General features: G+C 37.4%; 2 protein-coding genes across 8 annotated transcripts in view; one reads left to right on the top strand and one right to left on the bottom strand.

Moving 5' to 3' along the window:
* Positions 1–85: 85 nt before the first annotated feature.
* On the top strand, positions 86–19,902 carry TRMT13 (tRNA methyltransferase 13 homolog). Of its 2 annotated transcripts, XM_065908060.1 has the most exons (11): positions 86–362; positions 4,766–4,812; positions 4,900–4,966; positions 8,153–8,215; positions 8,394–8,463; positions 8,711–8,817; positions 9,170–9,337; positions 11,647–11,719; positions 15,816–15,890; positions 17,304–17,736; positions 18,046–19,902. In XM_065908060.1, the coding sequence occupies exons 1-11, from the start codon at positions 216–218 to the stop codon at positions 18,239–18,241; spliced, it is 1,446 nt and encodes a 481-aa protein (XP_065764132.1). In that variant the 5' UTR covers positions 86–215; the 3' UTR covers positions 18,242–19,902. The 2 variants fall into 2 exon arrangements, with proteins under 2 accessions (XP_065764132.1, XP_065764140.1); XM_065908068.1 differs by lacking the exon at positions 18,046–19,902 and having other exon boundaries at positions 17,503–17,728.
* Positions 5,431–20,139, bottom strand: part of LRRC39 (leucine rich repeat containing 39) — a 34,592-nt gene continuing 19,883 nt past the window's right edge. For 2 of the 6 annotated variants that reach the window (XM_065908074.1, XM_065908102.1), the window contains exon 9: positions 17,776–18,526. In XM_065908074.1, coding sequence (XP_065764146.1) covers positions 18,471–18,526 — 56 coding nt within the window. In that variant the 3' untranslated portion in view covers positions 17,776–18,470. The other 4 variants (XR_010659509.1, XR_010659510.1, XR_010659513.1 and 1 more) reach the window with 4 other exon arrangements.

Genomic DNA, 20,139 nt, shown 5'->3' with positions numbered 1-20,139 from the left:
CAGAGGGAATACGAAGGAGGTTTGGACCTCGCCGGCCACCATCAACTTCTTCCGGTTTTACGAAGCTGGGGTGGTAAAGTTCCGGGCATGGCATTATCCTGCGTGGCGGGAGCTGCCGCAGCCATATTTGTTATGGGAAAGGGACCCGAGTGAACCTGAGAACTTTTCTTTTCTTCAGCCCATCAATGCTTGCCACCCGGAGTAAGCCCTGAATTATGGCGGCCTCTGCGCTGACGCCGCATGGAACTGCCTTTCCAGAAGAGGGGCGATGCGGTTATTTTGTGGAAAAGAAGAAGCGGTTCTGCAGGATGGTGGTGGCAGCCGGAAAAAGGTTCTGTGGTGAACACGCTGGAGCCTCGGAGGTCTGGTATCGCCTTACCCTCTCGAGGGTCGGAAATAAGTTTCCTGGTCCGGCACCTCCCCTCTGACAGATTTCTGCTTCAGTCCCTTGGATTTTGCAGCTTTTCCTGTGATAAACGCAGTACTGGCCTCCCTAGGGAGAGAGCCGTAGTGAAGTGCAGTGTTTTCTTTTATTTAAGTAAAGCGCCAGCAGTGACCCGTTTATCTTGATACCAACTCATGGTAATGCTAGATTTTAGTTTTACCGCAGACTACCACTTCTTGCGCTCGGCTCACTCTCCGCCTTCCTGATGGGAAATGGTGGTTTAGAAAGAAGAGTAATCAAAGAAAGAATCCAAGGTTTCACTAATTGTGTTTTCATTGTTTCGTGAACGATAATCACGTCTTGTGAATGCGGTTGAGAGAAACTTCTAAAAATTTTTTATTTAGACGTACAATCTTTTGAAAGCAACTAGTAACTACTTTGCTGAAAAGGGGAAGGAGAGATTTAAAAAACACGTAAGAATGAATTATTTTAAAATTGAGAACAGAAAGTGTACAGTTTTGCTCAATTGTACATATGATTGTATTGTCAAGCAGCATATACTTTTATGTATGTGTATTTCTTTAGGGTATATGTGACAGGGCATTTAAAAAACAAGATATAAAAATAAAAAACAAGATCAGCATAATGCTTTAGAAAAAGAGCATGTTTCATAGGTTTTAGGAAGATTAAACCATAGAGAAAAGCATTTGATTTCATGCCTTCTGAATATCCAGTATTATTTACATTATTTTTGTTTGTTAGATGGTTTATCCTCCTAGGCAATATCCAGTACAGATAACACTGTAGAACCCCTTATCTGCTACTGATCCCTCCTAGCTGTAGCTCTAATTCATATTTTGCTTTAGCTGATACTTGCCTGGAATGAAGTGTACTGAAACAAGCTTATTCTTCTTGTGACCTGTGACTGTGACCTGTGACTTACAGGAACTCTTTGAAGTACACTTTCTGTTGTATTTTGAGAGGACCAGCAGACATCCCCTGATTGAAAAATGAATTTTATGATTGCAGGAGGATTTTGTTCTCCCTGTTATAAGACCTGGTATTTCACCTTAAGCAGACGTCCAGAAGATGACAGCAGATGGAAACAATAGTAGAGTATGACTAGATCCTTACAGGGTAATCCATATTCCTGAAGAGGAATGACATCATGTTATTAATCTCTTGAAAAAGGACTGAAAAGCACCAAGTAGAAACACTTTCAATGACTATGGTTTAGTTTTCAATTTAGGGTATCCTGGGCTTGCCTGGTGGCTGAGACATTAAAGAGTTTGCTTGCAATGCGGGAGACCCAGGTTCAATCCATGGGTTGGAAAGTTCTCTTGGAGAAAGGCATGACCACCCACTCCAGTATTCTTGTCTGAAAAATTCCATGGACAGAGGAGCTTGGTGGGTTACAGAGCCCATTAGGTTGCAGAGGGGGACACACTGAGCAACTGACACTTTCACTGAATCTTTAATTTTTGTTATGATTGAGTATATTGTTTCCATCTCTTTTTTCTTAAGTGTCATATATGGCTGAGACAACTTGTACTTATTTTTACCCATTGTTTCTAATTTGGGAGTGATATAGCCTCCCCAGACAATGTTTGAAGACATTTTGATCATCACAGCTGGAAACTGTCTTTTGCATCTAATGGCTAGAGGCCAGAGATGCTGCTAAACATCCTACAGTGGGCAGGACAGCCCCCACAAAAAAGAATTTTCCAGCCCCAAATACAGTAGTGCCAAGGTTGAGAAGCCTTGTTGCTAACAAATAACAAATTCTAAAAGTACTTTCCCCTACTTATCATTAGACTTTGGGAAGTTAACATAGAGTCTTCTCCTTCATGGAGTTTAGACTTTAAAGCCAGCAAATAGGGAAGAATATGTGCTATATCTTCAAAAGATATTGAAAAGTCTCTTAACTTGTTCATGAAATTCAGTGAACATAGTTTTGTGGATACACTGGGAGGCAAAACAGAGCTGAAATAAACTGAAAAAGAAATTGTTAATACTAGTAATGAACACAGCATTTACTGTATGAACAGCACTGTGCTAACATTTCTTTTGAAACCTATTAGCTCAATTTTTACAACCCTTGAGAGGTAAGATACCTTATTATCTTTCAGATGAGGCAGTAAGACTTCAGATCGTAGAGTTAGGAGCTGATAGTTAGGAACTGATAGAAAAATTAGGAATCTAAGCAGTCTGACTGACCTTTGATTTTAACTGTTATACTATACAGACTTGCCAACACTATTAACTATTAACTCCTTTATTTTTTCTGAGTACATGTAGTTAAATCAATGTAACTTAGAAACGAATAGGATGTTATTATTCTGTACCAAAAGCTACAAAGCCAGTAGAGTATGATCACGTACCAAATGGTTAAAAGACCATATAGATGTCCCCAACTGACTGTGGTTCAACTTATGATTCTTTGGCCTTATGATACTGCAAAAGCAGTGGGCATTCAGTAGAGAGCATACTTTGAATTTTGAATTTTTCATCTTTTCTGGGGCTAGTGATATGCAGTACTGGGCAGTGTCAGGGAGTCAAGGCTCCAAGTCAGCCATACTATCACAAGGGTGAACAACTAATATGCTAACTGTCATTCTGTACCCACACAACCATCTGTTTTTCACTTTTGGTACATTAGTCAATAAAATACATAAGATATTCAACACTGTATTATGAAATAGGCTTTTAGATGATTTTGCCCAACTGTAGACTTCTGTTAAGTGTTCTGATCACATTTGAGATAGACTAGGTTATGCTATAATGCTCGGTAGGCTAGGTGTATTAAATGCATTTTTGACTGAGAATGTGTCAACTTACAATGGGTTTATCAGGATGTAATTCCATCATGAGTTGAGGAAGATCTGTCTTTTGTTGTGTCTGAGATACACTTTTCCCCCACACACATTTTAGCATCTCTAAAATCAGAATATTTCTTAATATCAATGATATGTCATAATTTAAACTGGCAGCATTTTTTTTCTTTAGTGGTCCCTAGAATAATAGTGTATATCTGGTCAGTGCTGTCATAGATTCAAAATTACATATGTTGGCTTTCTCTGTAACTTTCTCTTTCTATAGAGAAAGGTTATCTTTCTCTATAATCTGTAGATCAATGTTATCCAAAGCAGTATTTGCTCATATATACCTAAACCAGCTACACAAGAGGTTTTTTTTTTAATTGAAGTATAGATGATGTGAAAGTGAAAGTTTAGTCGCTCAGCTGTGTCTGACTCTTTGCAACCCCATGGACTGTAGCCTACCAGGATCCTCCGTCCATGGGGTTTTCCAGGCAAGAGTACTGGAGTGGGTTGCCATTTCCATCTCCAGAGGAACTTCCCGACCCAGGAATTGAACCCAGGTGTCCCACATTGTAGGCAGACGCTTTACCGTCTGAGCCACCAGGGTACAGAGATACAATACAGTGATTCACAATTTTAAAGGTTATACTCCATTTACAGTGGTTATAACATATTGGCTATATTCCATGTGTTGTACAATATATCTTTGTAGTTTATTTTATACATAATAGTTTGTATCTCTTAATCCTCTGCCCCTATAATGTTCCTCTCCCCTTTCTTCTCTTCACTGGTAACCACTAGTTTGTTCTGTATATTTGTCAGTCTATTGCTTTTTTTCTTATTTTCGCTAGGAGTATTTTTTTAGAGTCCACGTATAAGTGATATCATACCTATTTGTCTTTCCCTGTTTAACTTATTTCTATGACCATATCCTCCAAGTCTATCCATTTTGTTGCAAATGGCAGAATTCCGGTCTTTTTAAAGGCTGGATAGTATTCCATAGGGGTGTGTGTGTGTGGTGTGTGTATGTGTACCACATCATCTTAATCCATTCATCTGTTGATGAATACTTAATGTTGCTTCTATATCTTGGCAATTATAAATAATGCTACTGTAAACATTGGGGTACACATATCTTTTTGAATTAGTGTTTTTATGGATATGTACCCAGAGGTGGAATTGCTAGGTCATGTGGTAGTTGTATTCTTCGTTTTTTGAGAGCCCTCCTTACTGTTTTCCATAGTGACTGTATCAATTTACATTCCTACCAACAGTGAATGAGGATTTCCTTTTTTCCACATGACTGTCAGTATTTGTTGTTTATGTTCTTTTTAATGATAGCCATTCTGACAGGTACGAGGTGATATCTCATTACACTAGAAATTTAAACTTGATGATCTGATTTTGGGAGTGTTTTGTTAATGTGCCTTTAAGGTTTCCTTAATCTTGTTTTGGGATAGCATAAGCTTATGATTATACTGAAGTTGTATCTAGTATCTGTAAGCAATAAACTTGATATATTGTTAGAGTAAATATGTTCTTTTTTGGTGGTTGTTTCTAGGAAGAAAATGCTCGGAAAAGAATTCTGTGTCCTTTAGATCCAAAACAGTAAGTATGGGTTGGAGAAGGGTTTTTCTGTGCTAGAAACAGTGATTATCATAGTCTTATTTTAAATAATTTTCTCTTTAAATTTAGCACAGTATATGAAGATCAACTAGCAAAGCATTTGAAAAAGTGTAACTCAAGAGAGAAGCCGAAACCTGTAAGTGTTTGGTCAGTAAAATTGAATGGTAAAATAGGTGCTATGTAATATTTATATATACTTAGTAGATTACAAATATGAGCTTTTAACAAAGCTCTTGCTTCAGGAGACTGAAATACGGTAAATACACCTGAGTGTATATAGGACATTAGACTGTGAATCCACTAGGAGTCCTAATTCAGGTAACAGATGTTTTTGCAACAAAAATAATACTCAGAGAGTAATTCCACAGTTTATCTATTCAAAAATACTTACTTAGTGCCAACGCTAGTGGTAAAGAAACCACCTGCCAGTGCAGGAGACATGAGAGACACAGGTTCATGCCCTGGGTCAGGAAGATCCCCTGGAAGAGGGCACGGCAACCCAACCCACTGCAGCATTCTTGCCAGGAGAATCCCATGGACAGAGGAGCCTGGTGGCCCCAGTTCACAGGGGAAAAAAGAGTCAGACACAACTGAAGCAACTTAGCACATTAGCATACAAGTTTATTTCAATAAAATATGATCCCAGTCTTCAGTGAACTGTTAAGTTCAATGAAAGAAGTAAGTGTACATGTGATAAGAGCACATACTTGCATTAAAATTAAATCTAAGGATTCAAGAAAGACTTTCCAGAAAGAGTAACACTTGAACTAAATCCTTTTTTTAAATATATAATTCTATTTATTTATTTTTTTATTTATTTATTTTTTTGGCTATTCGGGGCCTTCGTGGCTGTGTGGGGTTTTTTCCAATTGTGGAGAGCAGGGTCTACTCTCCAGTTGCAGTATGCCAGCTTCTCATTGCGGTGGCTTCTCTTGTGCAGAGCACGGGCTTTAGGGTGCGCAGGCTTCAGTAGTTGTGACACATAGCTCAGTAGTTGCTGCTCCCAGGCTCTAGAGCACAGGTCCTGCACCTGGATAGTAATCTTCCTGGATCAGGGATCAAATCTGTCTCCTGCATTGGCAGACAGATTCTCAACCACTGGACTACCAGGGAAGTCCCAGCAGCACTGTCATTTTGACAACAAATTATCCCCATACATTTCCAAATGCCTCCTAATTGAGAACCAGTAGGCCAGATGGCATAAGTTTAAAAAGAAAAAAATTTTTATGTTAAGATGTGTAGTAGAAAAGTGATGACTATCCCTAGTTAGCCTCTTGGTAAAAAGAATGTTGCCTTTACTTTCAAGTATGCATGGCGATTATCTGGCTTCCCTGGTGGCTCAGACAGGTTCTTTAGAACCTGCCTGCAATGCAGGAGTGTTACTGTTAGTCTCTCAGTAGTGTCTGACTCTTTGCAACACCAGGGACTACATGTAGCCATCAGGCTCCTCTGTCCATGGAATTCTCCAGGCAAGCATCCTTGAGTGGGTTGCCATTTCCTTCTCCAAGGGATCTTCCCAACCCAGGGATTGAACCTGGGTCTCCTACATTACAGGCAGATTCTTTACCATCTGAGCCACAAGGGAACACGGGTTCAGTCCCTGGATTGGGAAGATCTCCTGGAGAAGGGAATGGCTACCTACTCCAGCATTCTATCTTGGAGAATTCCGTGGACAGAGCCTGGCGGGCTACATTCCTTGGGGTTGCAAAGAGTTGCACACACCTGACCAACTAACATTTTCACTTTGACAGGCATGGAGGTTCTCTTCCTTACCTGTTAGACTTTAGTTAAAGCAAGCAGGTTGAATATGTGTTCTGGGAACGGTTTGAGAGAAAAAGTGAATTTATTAAAACTGGACTACCCCTGTGAATTTCCTGGTGATCCAGTGCTAGGGACTCCATGATTTCACTGCCAAAGAACCAGGTTCAGTCCCTGGTTGGGGAACTAAGATCCCACAGGCTGAGTGGCACTGGGCCAAAAAAAAAAAAAATGGAATACCCATGCACAGATTTCACTGCATGCTGGGGACACAGTAAAAAGGAAAGGGAGAAAAGCAGTGGGATGATGAGATAGAGAAAAGAAATGCAAAATAGTTTTTGTCTAGTACACTATGTATAACATGAAACCCAGGTTTTACTTTACTAATAGTTGTAACTATTAATAATTTTCTATTATAGATTTTTCAGTCATCCAACAAAACATTCTAATACCCACTTTCTAACCTGTTCCACTTAATCACTAGTTTCTCTTATTACCCATATAAGTAAAAGTAGCAACCCACCATCCACACATTACTTTTCTGCTTTTTGTATAACTAAAGCCTATTACTGTGCATAATATCTCAGGAGTTGTTTTCACTTTCAAAAGAGAATTTGTAAAAAGTTACACTATTTCATTCATTTATATCTACATGGTCTGATATATAGCTTCTGCTGCTGCTAAGTCACTTCAGTCATGTCTGACTCAGTGCGACCCCATAGACAGCAGCCCACCAGACTCTGCTGTCCGTGGGATTCTCCAGGCAAGAATACTGGAGTGGGTTGCCATTTCCTTCTCTAGCCATGTGTAACTATTTAAATTTGAGTTAATTAAAATTAAGCAAAATGAAAGTGGTTCGTCAGTCACACTAGCCATATTTCAAGGCTACAGCTACCATGTTGGCTAGGGCAGATATAGAACATTTTCATTATTGAATATGTTGAACTAGATCCTTACTTAGAGTCTTCCTGTCTCTGAAAATGGACTAGAAATATCTCACTATGTTAATTTACACAACATAGTATCACAGGACATTTTTATATTCTGTTTTAATTAGTACTTTAAAATAGAAGAAACCAGACTTAAACCATTGTAATATTTTTCCATATCTGTTTGTAGTCATGCTACCTATGTGATAAACAGCCATTTGTAGTTGGGCCTTTGTTTTTGCTTTAACAGTTAGCAAAACTGACATCCTCAGTCTATGCTTGAGATAGGTAAAAATGTTAATAGAAATTACTAATGAGTTTCTTTAGACTATAAATGTTTATTCAGATAGCCATCTCACTAGACTGTAAGATACAGGAACACAGAGGTTTTTGTCCATTCTGTTCACTCTGGTGAATCCTCAGCAAGTAAAGCAAGTTAAGGACCAGACTAGTCACTCAGTAATTATTTATGAATAATTTTTTCATGAATAAATGAATGAAAGAAAGAGAAAGTGGCAGGTACAGAGTATTAGAAGGAAAAAAAAGAGTATTAGAAGGGATGAATCAGTTTTTCACCTTAATTTTTGTGAACTCTTCACATTAATGACTTTTGTTATCATTTTGTTTTTGTTAAGGACTTCTTTATTCAAGATATTAATGCAGGCTTAAAAGATGAAACTGAAATACCGGATCAATTAGTAAGTACTTGACTTTTTAATTTTATGAGGTGTTCATGAGCATCTCCACACTGTAAATAAGCTTACAGTTATTGTTCCAATTTTTGAAATAAGTTAACTATTTTAACATAGAATGCATTTCTTATAGAATCAATGTTATCAGTTCCCAGACCAGCTCACGTCCCATTTTTGTATATAGGTTCCAATTTCATCTCTCTCTGAAGAGCAGCTGGAAAACTTAATTAAGAAATTGAGAAAAGCAAGTGAAGGTAAGTCTGCCTAAATTTGCAAGTTAAATTTTATTAGAATAATCAGGTGGTATATGAGTTGAACTTTCCTGGTGGCTCAGACGGTCAAGAGTCTGCCTGCAATGCAGGAGACCCAGGTTCAATCCCTGGGTTGAGGATCCCCTAGAGAAGGGAAATTCCTCTGGTTTAAGAGATATTACTACCATTGCTTAGAACCCTACAGTTTCACACTTGGTTGTTTAGACTTGTGTGCTTTTATTTGGCACAGGTTTGAACTGCACACTTAAAGATCAAATTATGTCCCATCCAGCATTGCATGATGCCCTTAATGACCCTAAAAATGGTGATTCTGCAGCCAAACATCTGAAACAGCAGGTATGTTTAAGCCACACTAACTCTACTAAAAATGACCTTTTTGTTCATTTGTCAGAAGCTAACATTCTGTTATTTCTAAATATAGTATTAATGAAACTTTGTTTAGATTATCTTTCATGGTACAGAATCTCCATTTCAAACAATGTTGTCCAAACATATATGGAAAGTCCTTGGCATGGGTAGGGTTCTGAGTACTGCATGTTAAGTATTTAAAAGCAGGAGAGAAACTTTAAAGCCAAAGACAAATTATCATTGTGAACGTGGTGCCCTATACAGAAATTGTCTTGCTGTTTTTCCATTTGAGCCAGATGTTTTTTTTCTAGTTTATAAAATAATCTCGTGAAGTTTGCAGGCTTCTATTTTAGGTAACATTGAAAATTTAAAGTTACTTGGTCCAAGAAGATGCTTTGTTGAATTTGGAGCAGGAAAGGGAAAATTATCTCATTGGGTTGATATTGCCTTAAAAGATGCTGAAAAAGTTCACTTCATCCTAGTAGAAAAGGTGACCACAAGATTCAAGGTAAGTGAAACCATTGTGGTATATTTGTAGCCAGATTTTATTTGCACTTAAGAAAAAAAGCCTCTAAAAGAAAATGAGTTTTTTGTGTTTATTTGATTGTAGTTTTTTATTCTAATTTTATTGGTGACAAACTAAAGGTAAGTTTTTTAATCTAAATTTTGATAGTTCATTGATCTGAGATCTTAAAATAACAAAGACAAGAAGATAGGTGGAAAGAGCCAAGCTCAAGCTCGGAATTAAAAGTCTTGAGTCCTTACCTACCTCTGAAACTTACTGTTTGTTCAGTAAACAATTATTGAGCATACCACCAGAACCATGACAGATATTGAGTAGATAAAGTCAAATAAGATGAGAGTCCCTATTTCTATTACTTATGTTTAGAGTGAAAGTGAAAGTCGCTCAGTCGTGTCCGACCCTTTGCGACCCCATGGACTATACAGTCCATGGAGTTCTCTAGGCCAGAATACTGGAGTGAGTAGCCTTTCCCTTATCCAGGGGATCTTCCCAACCCAAGAACCAAACCAGGTGTCCTGCATTGCAGGCACATTCTTTACCAGCTGAGCCACAAGGGAAGCCCACTTAGATTTAGAAGGGAGAGACAAATAGATAAATGATTTTTTTTTTTTCAGTGTTAAAATATGGGAGCAGGGGGAAGATGCTGCACAGAATACAGTGTGCGTTCAAAGGAGGGAGTGACAAGTTTTACGGCAGGGAAGTGATGATAAATGGCTACATAGAAAAAATGATATTTGAGGTATGTCTTGAAAAGTGAGTATTTGCTAGATACAGGGTTTGAGAAGCATTCTAGGAAGCAAGAACAGTGTAACCAAATGCCTGAAAGGACAGGTGAACACAGAAACATTTCTGGGTGATGGAAGTACATGGTGTGAAGTAGAGTTCAACAGTGAGATGGGAGAGGTGGGAGAGACCCTGGAAGGAGTCATAGTTTATGCTATGGAAGGAGTTTGACTTTATCCTTTTACATGCTGGGGATACAGTGGAAACAAGATTTAATTCTTGTCTTCAAAAACCTTACATCTAATGGAACAGTTTTATAAGCATATTGGTTTATTACGCTAAGTGATAAGTACCAGATGATGGAAGAGATTCTATGAGAAGATAGAACACCAGCCTCAGTGTAGGTTTCCTGAGGAGAAGGAAGCAGCAAAGAAGAGATTTAAGGCGTATATAAGGATTGGTGGAGTAAATGGAGTTTTAAAAGTTCATCCTAGCAGTACCATTAAAGCTGTATCAGAAGAGTATGAAACTTGAACTAGAGAGATTAGTAATAAGATACTATCCTATGATCCAGGTAAGAAATGGGCCAGAGCTAAGGATGTTGCAGTGAGACAGGAGGGAAGAATATGAGAAATGTAATGATAGTGGGAGCCCTGAGACTATTAAGTAAGAGGGAGGAGTTACTTCTGGTGTCCTTTTGTGCCTTCAATGACTAAGTGGTGTTCTTCCCTCAGACAGGGATGTGGCAGGATGAAGGAGAAGAATACAGTTCAGAGGGAGAAGTAATGAGTTCAGTTTTGGATGAGTCTGCTGTTGAAGTAGAACCTTCTGTTGGACAGTTGGATTTGTGTGTGCTCCTCAGAACGGTCTGGGCCACAGTGTAGGTTTATCAGTCTTGGGTGTATGTGTATAGATGAGAATGGTTGTGATCTTTTGGGGAGAGTAAGAAGAGAAGCAAGCCACAAACAGTGTATTAGGGCCTGATAAAGATAAAGGAACTGGCAAATAATCTTAGGTAAGTCAGTTAACATCTATGAACATTAATGCCTTCATCAGTGAATTGGGGATTTTTAGAATTAAAGGAAATAATGTGTACATTATAATTTATAAAATGTTCAAGGCTTGTAAAAATGTGAGGGCTTCCCTGGGAGCTCAGCTGGTAAAGAATTCACCTGCAATGCAGGAGACCCCAGTTCAACTCCTGGGTTGGGAAGATCTGCTGGAGAAGGGATAGCATACCCACTCCAGTATTCTTGGGCTTCCCTGGTGACTCTGTTGGTGAGGAATCCACCTGCAACACAGATGACCTGGGTTCGATCCCTGGGTTGGGAAGATCCCTTGGAGAAGGGAAAGGCTACGCACTACAGTATTCTGGCCTGGAGAATCCCATGGACTTGTTATTTTCTGTCACAGAATATACAATTAACAATTCTGCTTTTTAAATACTAAAAAATAAAATGGAAAATTATTAGCTCTGACTTTTGAAAACTAAAAGAAATCTTTTTATTTTCATAAAGCTTTTTTTTCCCTTATATGAAACCCATTGTTATAATAATGTTCTATTTATACAGGTAGATGGCAAACACAGAAAGAAAAATTCAGTGTTTGAAAGACTTCAGATTGATATTCAACACTTGTGTTTGAGTAAGTTGCATAACTTTCAGTTGCTCTTCCATAAATCATAGAATTTTCAAATTCTTGAGGGTTGCTTAGAAATCCAATCAGGCAGAACAGTGCTTCAGGAAAAACAAAGATTAATCCATTTTTAATATAGAATTTTATATCTTAACATTTAGATACATATAAATAGGATGAGGGTTGACACTCTTAAGAAATTGTTTTTCAGTATCAGCTAGACATGAAATGTCATACTAGAGAATAGTTTAAATTTTTGATAATATGCCCTTATCTTGCTTATTTGTGCTGTTGAATTACTGAGTTTATTCATGCCATACACTAGCCTTCTGCCCATTGTTAACATGACTTTACCAAAACTGTTAAGGAATTGAACTAGTTCTCTCCCACAATTTTAAATTGTACCAAAGAAATAACCCATCTCTATGGAACTTATTTCATACACACACACATACCCATGAATCATACTTTTTTTTTTAATCATACTTTTTAATGCACTTTTTGTACCTTTTTTAGTTTTTCATATTATTTAGAATAAAAATAATACAAACATATGCCAGCAACCTCTTCTGCTAATTTTAATTCAGCCCTGTAATGCAACCCACCATTGTCCCATATAGTAAATAAAATTCGTTCATTGAGTTAGTAGATAATTTATAATTTTTTTTCCTTGGTCTTTTAAAAATGTATTTTAGGTCTTATGTATAGCACAGGGAACTATATTCAATGTCCCCTGACAAACCATATTGAAGAAGAATATATATATATGTTTATACAACTGATGACTTTGCTGTATAGTAGAAATGAACACATCATTGTAAATCGAATATACTTCAATTTTTTTAAAGAGGTATAACTTTAAAAATTGCACTTTAATTGTCTTAAATTATTTTAATACATTTATCAAGTATTCTGTTAGTTGCCATCTTCCTGAAAAGTTCTGTCCTGGATCCTTCAGACCTGTTCCAGTCTAGACTGGGCGTGCTCTTTTCTGGTCCTGGGGCACAATTGTCAACCTTAAAACTCTTCATTCTCATCCTGGGGATTCCCTTCACTCTTGTAGGTTGAAATTTATTTTTCCACATTTTTTTTTCTCTTTTGGCCATCCTGGATGGGTTTTGGGATCTTAGTTCCCCAACCAAGGATTGATCCTCAGCAGTGAAAGTGTGGAGTCCCAACCACTGGACCTCCAGGGAATTCTCTCTTTATCTACATCTAACCCCACATCTTCCTCTGTTGATTTACTCTTCTTGGGCAAAGACCTCCTCTGTAGCTTCCTGAGAAACACCTGCATTAGAAAGAAATTTGATACCTTGCATTGTCTGAAAATATCTTTTAACTTTACCCTTACACTTGATTTGGCTGGATCTTTTCTATTTCTGGGGCTTCCCTTGTGGCTCAGCTGGTAAAGAATCTGCCTGCAATGATCCCTGGGTTGGGAACATCCCCTGGGGAAGGGAAAGGTTACCTACTCCAGTTTCCTGGCCTGGAGAATTCCATGGACTGTATAGTCCATGGGTTCACTAAGAGTTGGACACGACTGACTTTCACTTTCACTTTCTCTTTCTAAGAACTTTGAAACTGTTACTCCATTAGTATTGTTGTTCAAAAGTTCAGTGCTGTTCTGAGTCCTGATCCCTTGTACATCACCTCCTTTTTTCTTTCTAGAGATGTATAGGCTCTTTTCTCTGTCCTCAGTTTTATATTTCCACAGTGATGTGTCCTGTGGTCATATTTGTATCTGTTGTGCTGGGCACTTGGGGTGCTCTTCTGTTTAGAGCAGTGGTTCTCAACTAAAGACAGTTTTGGCCCTCAGGGAGAACTGACAATGTCTGAGATATTTTTTGTTGTCACAAGAGTAGACATGTTGCTGGCTAGATGGATACAGACCAGAGTCCTGCTAAATATCCTATAAGGTACAGTACAGTTCACAACAGTGAATTATTGGAGCCAAAAGTTAATAATGCCAAGGGTAAGAAATCCTGATTTAGAGATTCCAGTATTCTCAGCTTTCTGGGAAATTTCCTTGCATTCTGGGTAATTTCTTTGCATTCTTTCTTTCTTAATTTTCTCTGCTTCATTTTTTTCTTTTCTCCCTTAATGGGAGAACTTTTATGATTTAGTTATTAGACCTGAAATAGTTCTCTTCTTTTCTTGACTTTACTTCTCTGTTCTGTATCTTTTTTTTTTTATACTTTTGCAAATTTCTTCAACTTAATTTCTTCTATCATAGTTTTAATTTCTAAGATCTTTTTCTCTGAATTTCTTTGTTATTTTAACTGTTCTTCTTTTCAGAATTGTAGTATCTTTGTGAGAATATTAGCATACGCTTTTTAAGAAGTAGTCTCCCTTTATAGTCTGTCTTTACTCATTTGCTCTTTTCCATTTGTTTTGGTCTGTCTTTTTAACTGAGAGGCTCTGCTCAAGCATCTGTGCTTTTTGATGGTGTGTTCTTAGTGAGGATCGAGGGACTATGAACTCTTGAGTCTTCAAGTGGAATTGTTGACTTCAAGCTCCAGTTTGAAGTAACTTGTCTAAAACATGATCTTTCCTCTTGGACTGGTCAGGTTCCCCAAATAACACTTTTTGATCACCTGCCTAGAGGGTGAGAGTCTAGTTACTAATGTTGTGGGACCCAGTGAGGAGTAAGAGCTTCATCCATTTGCATACTCACTTAATCCTGCTATTTTACCACACATCAGCTTTCCACTTCAGGCTTCCCTCATGGCTCAGACAGTAAAGAATCTGCCTGCAATGCGGGAGGCCCGGGTTCGATCCCTGGTTTGGGAAGATCCCCTGGAGAAGGGAATGGCAACCCATTCCAGTATTTTTGCCTGGAGAATTCCATGGACAGATGAGCCTGTCAGGCTATAATCCACAGGGTCAGAGAGTCAGACGTGACTGAGCGACTAACACACACACACACACAACTTCCCACTTCTTACCGTCCTTCAGTCCAGTGACCTCCTGTCTTAATTGCTTCAGAGAATTATCTAGTTTTCCACCAGTTGGTAAAGAGGTCATCATCAGGTGGCTATGAGATGTGGATCTGACTACTTCTTAAATAGACTTTCTGCCAGTGCACTGTTATTCATAACTGTCTCAGCTCTTCTTCCAAAATTCCTGATGCCCCCAGTTCCGTTAGAGCTTGCTTAGACACCCTTTCTCTTCACTCTGATAGATAAGTTTCTTGAATCACTTTACATGGGCAAACTGTTCCACTTGTTACCAATTTCTTCTAGCATGTGATACCATCTGAAAGCAAGCAAAAGAAAATTTGAAATATTTACTAAGGACCTCCATTGGACAAATAACTGTGCTGGGTGCTATAGCTGAACTTGTAGGGGGAAACATACTTTTCATTTCAGAAACTTAGAAAAAGGAAAATGAATTGGATGGTGAGGGGGTTGGGGGTGTTGGAAACGGAAGCCATAACTGTGGTGTTCTGCATTTAGCTACATTACCCTGTAGATGTCTTTTTTCTTTTTTTGGTTTTACTTTTATACTACTATTATGACTATTTTATTCAGAACAGTGTGAAAAGCTAAAATAATGTCTTACTCTTATATAAGATTATATCTTATTCCAGATACAATAAAAGTTGTATTTTTAGTTTGATGATAATATTGAGTATATAATATTGTGTAATGTAAAATGTTGGTTGTATTATTCATGTGTATTTGTCATATATATTAGTTATGAAAAATAAACCTAGTAGGGAAATTTTTGAGTCCTTTTATCAATGGATAATAATAGTTAGCAAAATAAGGCTTCAGCAGGGTAAAGTCCTGAGTCAATATGGAATAGCCCTGGCCTAAGAAATCAAGAAACTTTAAAATAGGAGTAAAGGACCTGCTGGGGATAAGATGGGAAGAAGAGGAAAACAAAAAACTTTTTAACTACTTCTCTCCATATCAGTAGTCATCTGTGTTACTTATCAAGTCACTACATCTTTGAGCCTCTTATTTCTAAGCTATAAAGTGAGAATTTTTTTGTTTGTGCCTCTTTTGGCCCTAAAATTCAAAGATTCTAGTTAGTTCTCTTTGGTAGCCAACTTAATGCCTTATCTCACAAGAGAACTAACTTAGTTCTTATTTCATTTCAGACAAGATTCCTTTGCTAAGCAAAGAAAAACTACCTGTGGTAGGAATTGGAAAGCATCTGTGTGGTGTGGCAACAGGTATGTAAACATACTAATAATGTTGAGATGAACGCATTAAGTTTTAGCATGAAAGAGTCTCTTTTCAGTAGTTTTAATCCCTTGTTTGTAACTCATTAACCTTCTTAGTTGGAGAAGGATATGGCAGCCCACTCCAATACTATTGCCTGGAAAATCCCATGGACGGAGAAGCCTGGTAGGCTACAGTCCACGGGGTCGCAAAGAGTCGGACACAACTGAGTGATGTTAGAAAGGGGGGGTGGGACCTTAAAGTTCTTTAGCATTTGCCCTGTATTATATCCAGTTTTAGAGCTTTCCTATTTAGTTGCTCATTTTGGCCACTTTGCAGGATGAATTAAGAGTTTTATGTGTAAATGCTGTGTGATAAGGGCTTCCCTGGTGGCTCAGATGGTAAAGCGTCTGTCTGCAATGCAAGAGACCTGCGTTCCATCCCTGGGTCAGGAAGATCCCCTGGAGAAGGAAATGGCAACCCACTCCAGTACTCTTGCCTGGGAAATCCCATGGACAGAGGAGCCTGATAGGCTACAGTCCATGGGGTCACAAAGAGTTGGACACAACTGAACGATGTTAAAAAAAAAAGGGGGGGGTGGGACCTTAAAGTTCTTTGGGTTATATTTCATCCAGAAAGGAAATCAGTCATTTACAGAAGCTATTATAGTTCTTTTCCTAAAGCTGCTCATCTTTTTAGAATTGCTTAGGAAGGACTCAGAAACCTCCCACTAGAAGATGATTATCAAAATTCTAGGGGAAACGAAGAAATGTTAAGATGTGTTGTCTTAAACTTGAATCCATCAGATGTAGCATGATAAAGTAGACAGAACATGGGCTTTGAAATCAAATAGTACAGGGTTCAGCTTTGTTGTGTGACTCTGGCAGATTAAACTTTGAGCCTCCAGTGAGGCCTGCTTTCCACATTCTGACCCTCTTCTTAACTCTTCACTATTTGCTGTGAACATCTTACATTTCAAGACTGACCCTGAATGTCAGCTTCAGCAGATGCTTAGCTGATGCCTTTATTCTTTCTTTCTTTGGGTTCTTTAAGCTCAAAACTTCCCTTGAATATATATGTAGAAAACACAAATTTTTTTCTTTGCAAGTCATTTCCTCATCAAGGGTAAGAAAAATGAGAGCCAGTTTGAGTAATTGAACTAAAAGTTTTACAAATTTTAGATCTTAAGCTTCACATAGTTTTTTTGGGGTGGGGGGAGTTGACTTTATGCAGAATAAATTGTTAGAGAAAATTATTCAATAATGAGAAAAGAGCAAATATGAACAAAGTTGATATTAACACAAGTATAAAGCTAAATAGGTTTTTGTTGTTGGGCTTTTAAAAACCATACTGCCTAATAAATGTAAAATATACTTATTTTTAAAGATGATGTGGTTTGGGGGGCCACATAATTGTGTTTGCAGATCTTGCATTACGATGTTTGGTTGAAACCTATGCTGCCAGTTGTGAGGAAAGGAATGAAGAACCTTTAGCCAAACGCATAAAGAATGATAAAACAGAAAAAGAAATTAACACTTTGGCCAAGGAAGGAAATGAAAAAAATATCCCAGAGAAGTGGACCCCTGTGGCTGGCATTGTTATTGCACTCTGTTGTCACCACAGGTGTGATTGGAGACATTATGTGGGCAAAGAATATTTCAGGGCTCTGGGCCTTGGAGCAGTGGATTTCCACTATTTCCAGCGAATGAGTAGCTGGGCGACTTGTGGGATGCGAAAAACGTCTTTGGAAGCTTCAGATATTTCCACAAAAAGAAGAGGTAAACAGAATGATGGCAGTGAAGAACATGATGATGGAGGATACACAATCACTGATGACAGCCCTGAGAGTTTGCCTGGGTGAGTGACTACTTTGAAGTGCGCAGCACTAGGCAGAAATACCTTATCATTGCTGTACTTTATTTTTAGATGAATATTGCCAAAAATTCATTCCTGAAAATATATTTTACCATCTAATTTTAGAATAAGTTGAAATACACACACCTTTATTATGGCATTAATAAAATGTATCCTTGAAGCATGAAACATAGCACCTAGAACATACTGTGGGTTATTTAGCAGTTTGTCAATAACTAGGAATAGCTAAAATAATTTTTATAAGGTTTTACAGAATTTTAATAATGTGTTATATGTGTTTATTCAATTTAGGTTTCTTACTGTTGAAGAAAAGAAGAAAATAGGGCATCTTTGTAAATTGCTGATTGACCAAGGCCGAATCAAGTATTTACAGCAGAAAGGCTTCAGTCCTGCTTTACAGTACTATATAGACCCTCTGGTGTCTTTGGAAAATGTATTGTTAACTGCTTTACCAAATCATTCTTCATCACCAGAAACAAGTGCTTAATAGGAAAGAAATTTTGAACAACATCTGTCTTCCACCAAAAAAAATTTTTTTAATTGTATTTTTATATTCATGGAAATATCATTTAAATAGCAGATAATATGAACTTTAAAAATGTTGTGGCCTCATTGAACTTAGTTAATGACTTTGTTTTTTACTTTAGAAATCCAAACATTAGAGAATTCACCAAGTTCCCAAAGCAATCCTCTTCAGCAGGGCATCTTGAATTCTATTATCCATCAGCATCTATGGAGTTTGGGGAAGGAGTCGAGCAGTTGACGTGGGTACCTGAAACACATACGTGCCAACATGTAACTCGTACATTCACTATTTGCATTAATTTTAGAAACTTATTTTCCTTTGGTTCTATTTAATACTTTTTATTTTTCAAGTTCAAGATATAATAATGATCAATTATCAGTTTATAACAAGGACCAATCTGAGAATTTGGCTTGTGTATGGATTTTTCGTCCAGGCAGATCTGAAAAGAATAATTAATTGTGATTATTTGTTTCTCTTGCAAATAAATACAGAAATGTTCTCAATTAATGAATTTATCTTCAGATTTCAAGAGCCATACCTGTATTTATATATTATCAAAATTTATCCATGACAGACACTAAAACTAAAGAGGTGTTTTCAAGGAAAAGAACTATTTCACTTCATTTTTTTAATTGGATAATTATCTAGTTAAAACTTCCAAAAGGATACTTATAAGCCTAATTCACAAATTAAATTGAAATTTGTAAATAACTTCTGAAGTTAATTCGGCATCAGTATCTTTTAATGGGTCATTTTTACATATGTAAGGACAGTTACAAGTATATTCTCTACTGTTTGGGAATGGATTAAAGTGGAAATTAGATAGTGATACCAAAAACCTCACTTTTGGGCCTCAGCTCATAAGCAGTTTCTATGCACAAGTAAACATTAAACCAAACATATGGTAGGACTGTTAGTCTTTTCCTCATCTCATCCTTGGTTTATTTCTGCTTTATTTGTAAAAATTGTCTTAATCTTGTACATTTGCCAAGATAAAGATCCAGAATTACTAATTTAGATACTATAATGATATTCTTAAATAACTAGTATTTGTAGGTCTATGAGTATGTTAATTGTAAATTAGAAGTCTAGCACATTTTTACTTTCTGACCTTTCTACTTAAGTCTTATATGTATCTCATGAGACTGCCTAAGTTCAAATCCCTACTACTTGATCTCTTTGTGCCTCAGTACCCCTCTTGAAATGGGGATGATGAAGATAATACCTCACAGGGTTGTCATATGAGCATTAAGTGAGATAACATACTAAAATGCCTAGAAGAGTTCTAAGTACAGAGTAAGTACTTAATAAATATTGTTTTTAATAGCACTAATTCATAAAAATATTTTTAATGACAGACTTGGTTTTATTATCTCTGTTTAAGTTGTAACCTTTTTTCTCTTGTTGTAAGTTCTATGTCAAATATTATTAAAATAAAGTAGTTGGATCATTTTTTAAATTAGCTACTCATGCCTGCAAATGGAGACCATAAAGGAAGATGACAATACATTGTAATAATTCACCCCAGTTTTGCTGAGTTAGGCCATGCTGATTGTGTCATAACAGTCTGTTTTACTTCATTCAACAGTTTATGCCCGGAAATAAAAAGATATTCTACAACAGACATTATCTCTGTTATATTTCATAAAGCATGCATATGCACACAAGAATTACACTGATGAAGTCCTGTGGCCCATTGAGCTTAATGAATGTTTCTGACAGTAATACCGGGTACTCTCTGGGAAGATAAGCCACAGAGTACTTGCTATAGATCTACATGCCAGCTCTGGGTAAAGATTATTGTTTTTCCCAACCTTGCTTATTTCCCTTAAGATAACACGAGACAGTGAATATGTGGG

The sequence above is a fragment of the Muntiacus reevesi genome, chromosome 1, assembly GCF_963930625.1.
Source record: "Muntiacus reevesi chromosome 1, mMunRee1.1, whole genome shotgun sequence".
Taxonomy (NCBI): Eukaryota; Metazoa; Chordata; class Mammalia; order Artiodactyla; family Cervidae; genus Muntiacus; species Muntiacus reevesi.
The sequence above is the reverse complement of the archived record's forward strand: the minus strand, read 5'-3'. Positions and strand labels throughout refer to the sequence as shown.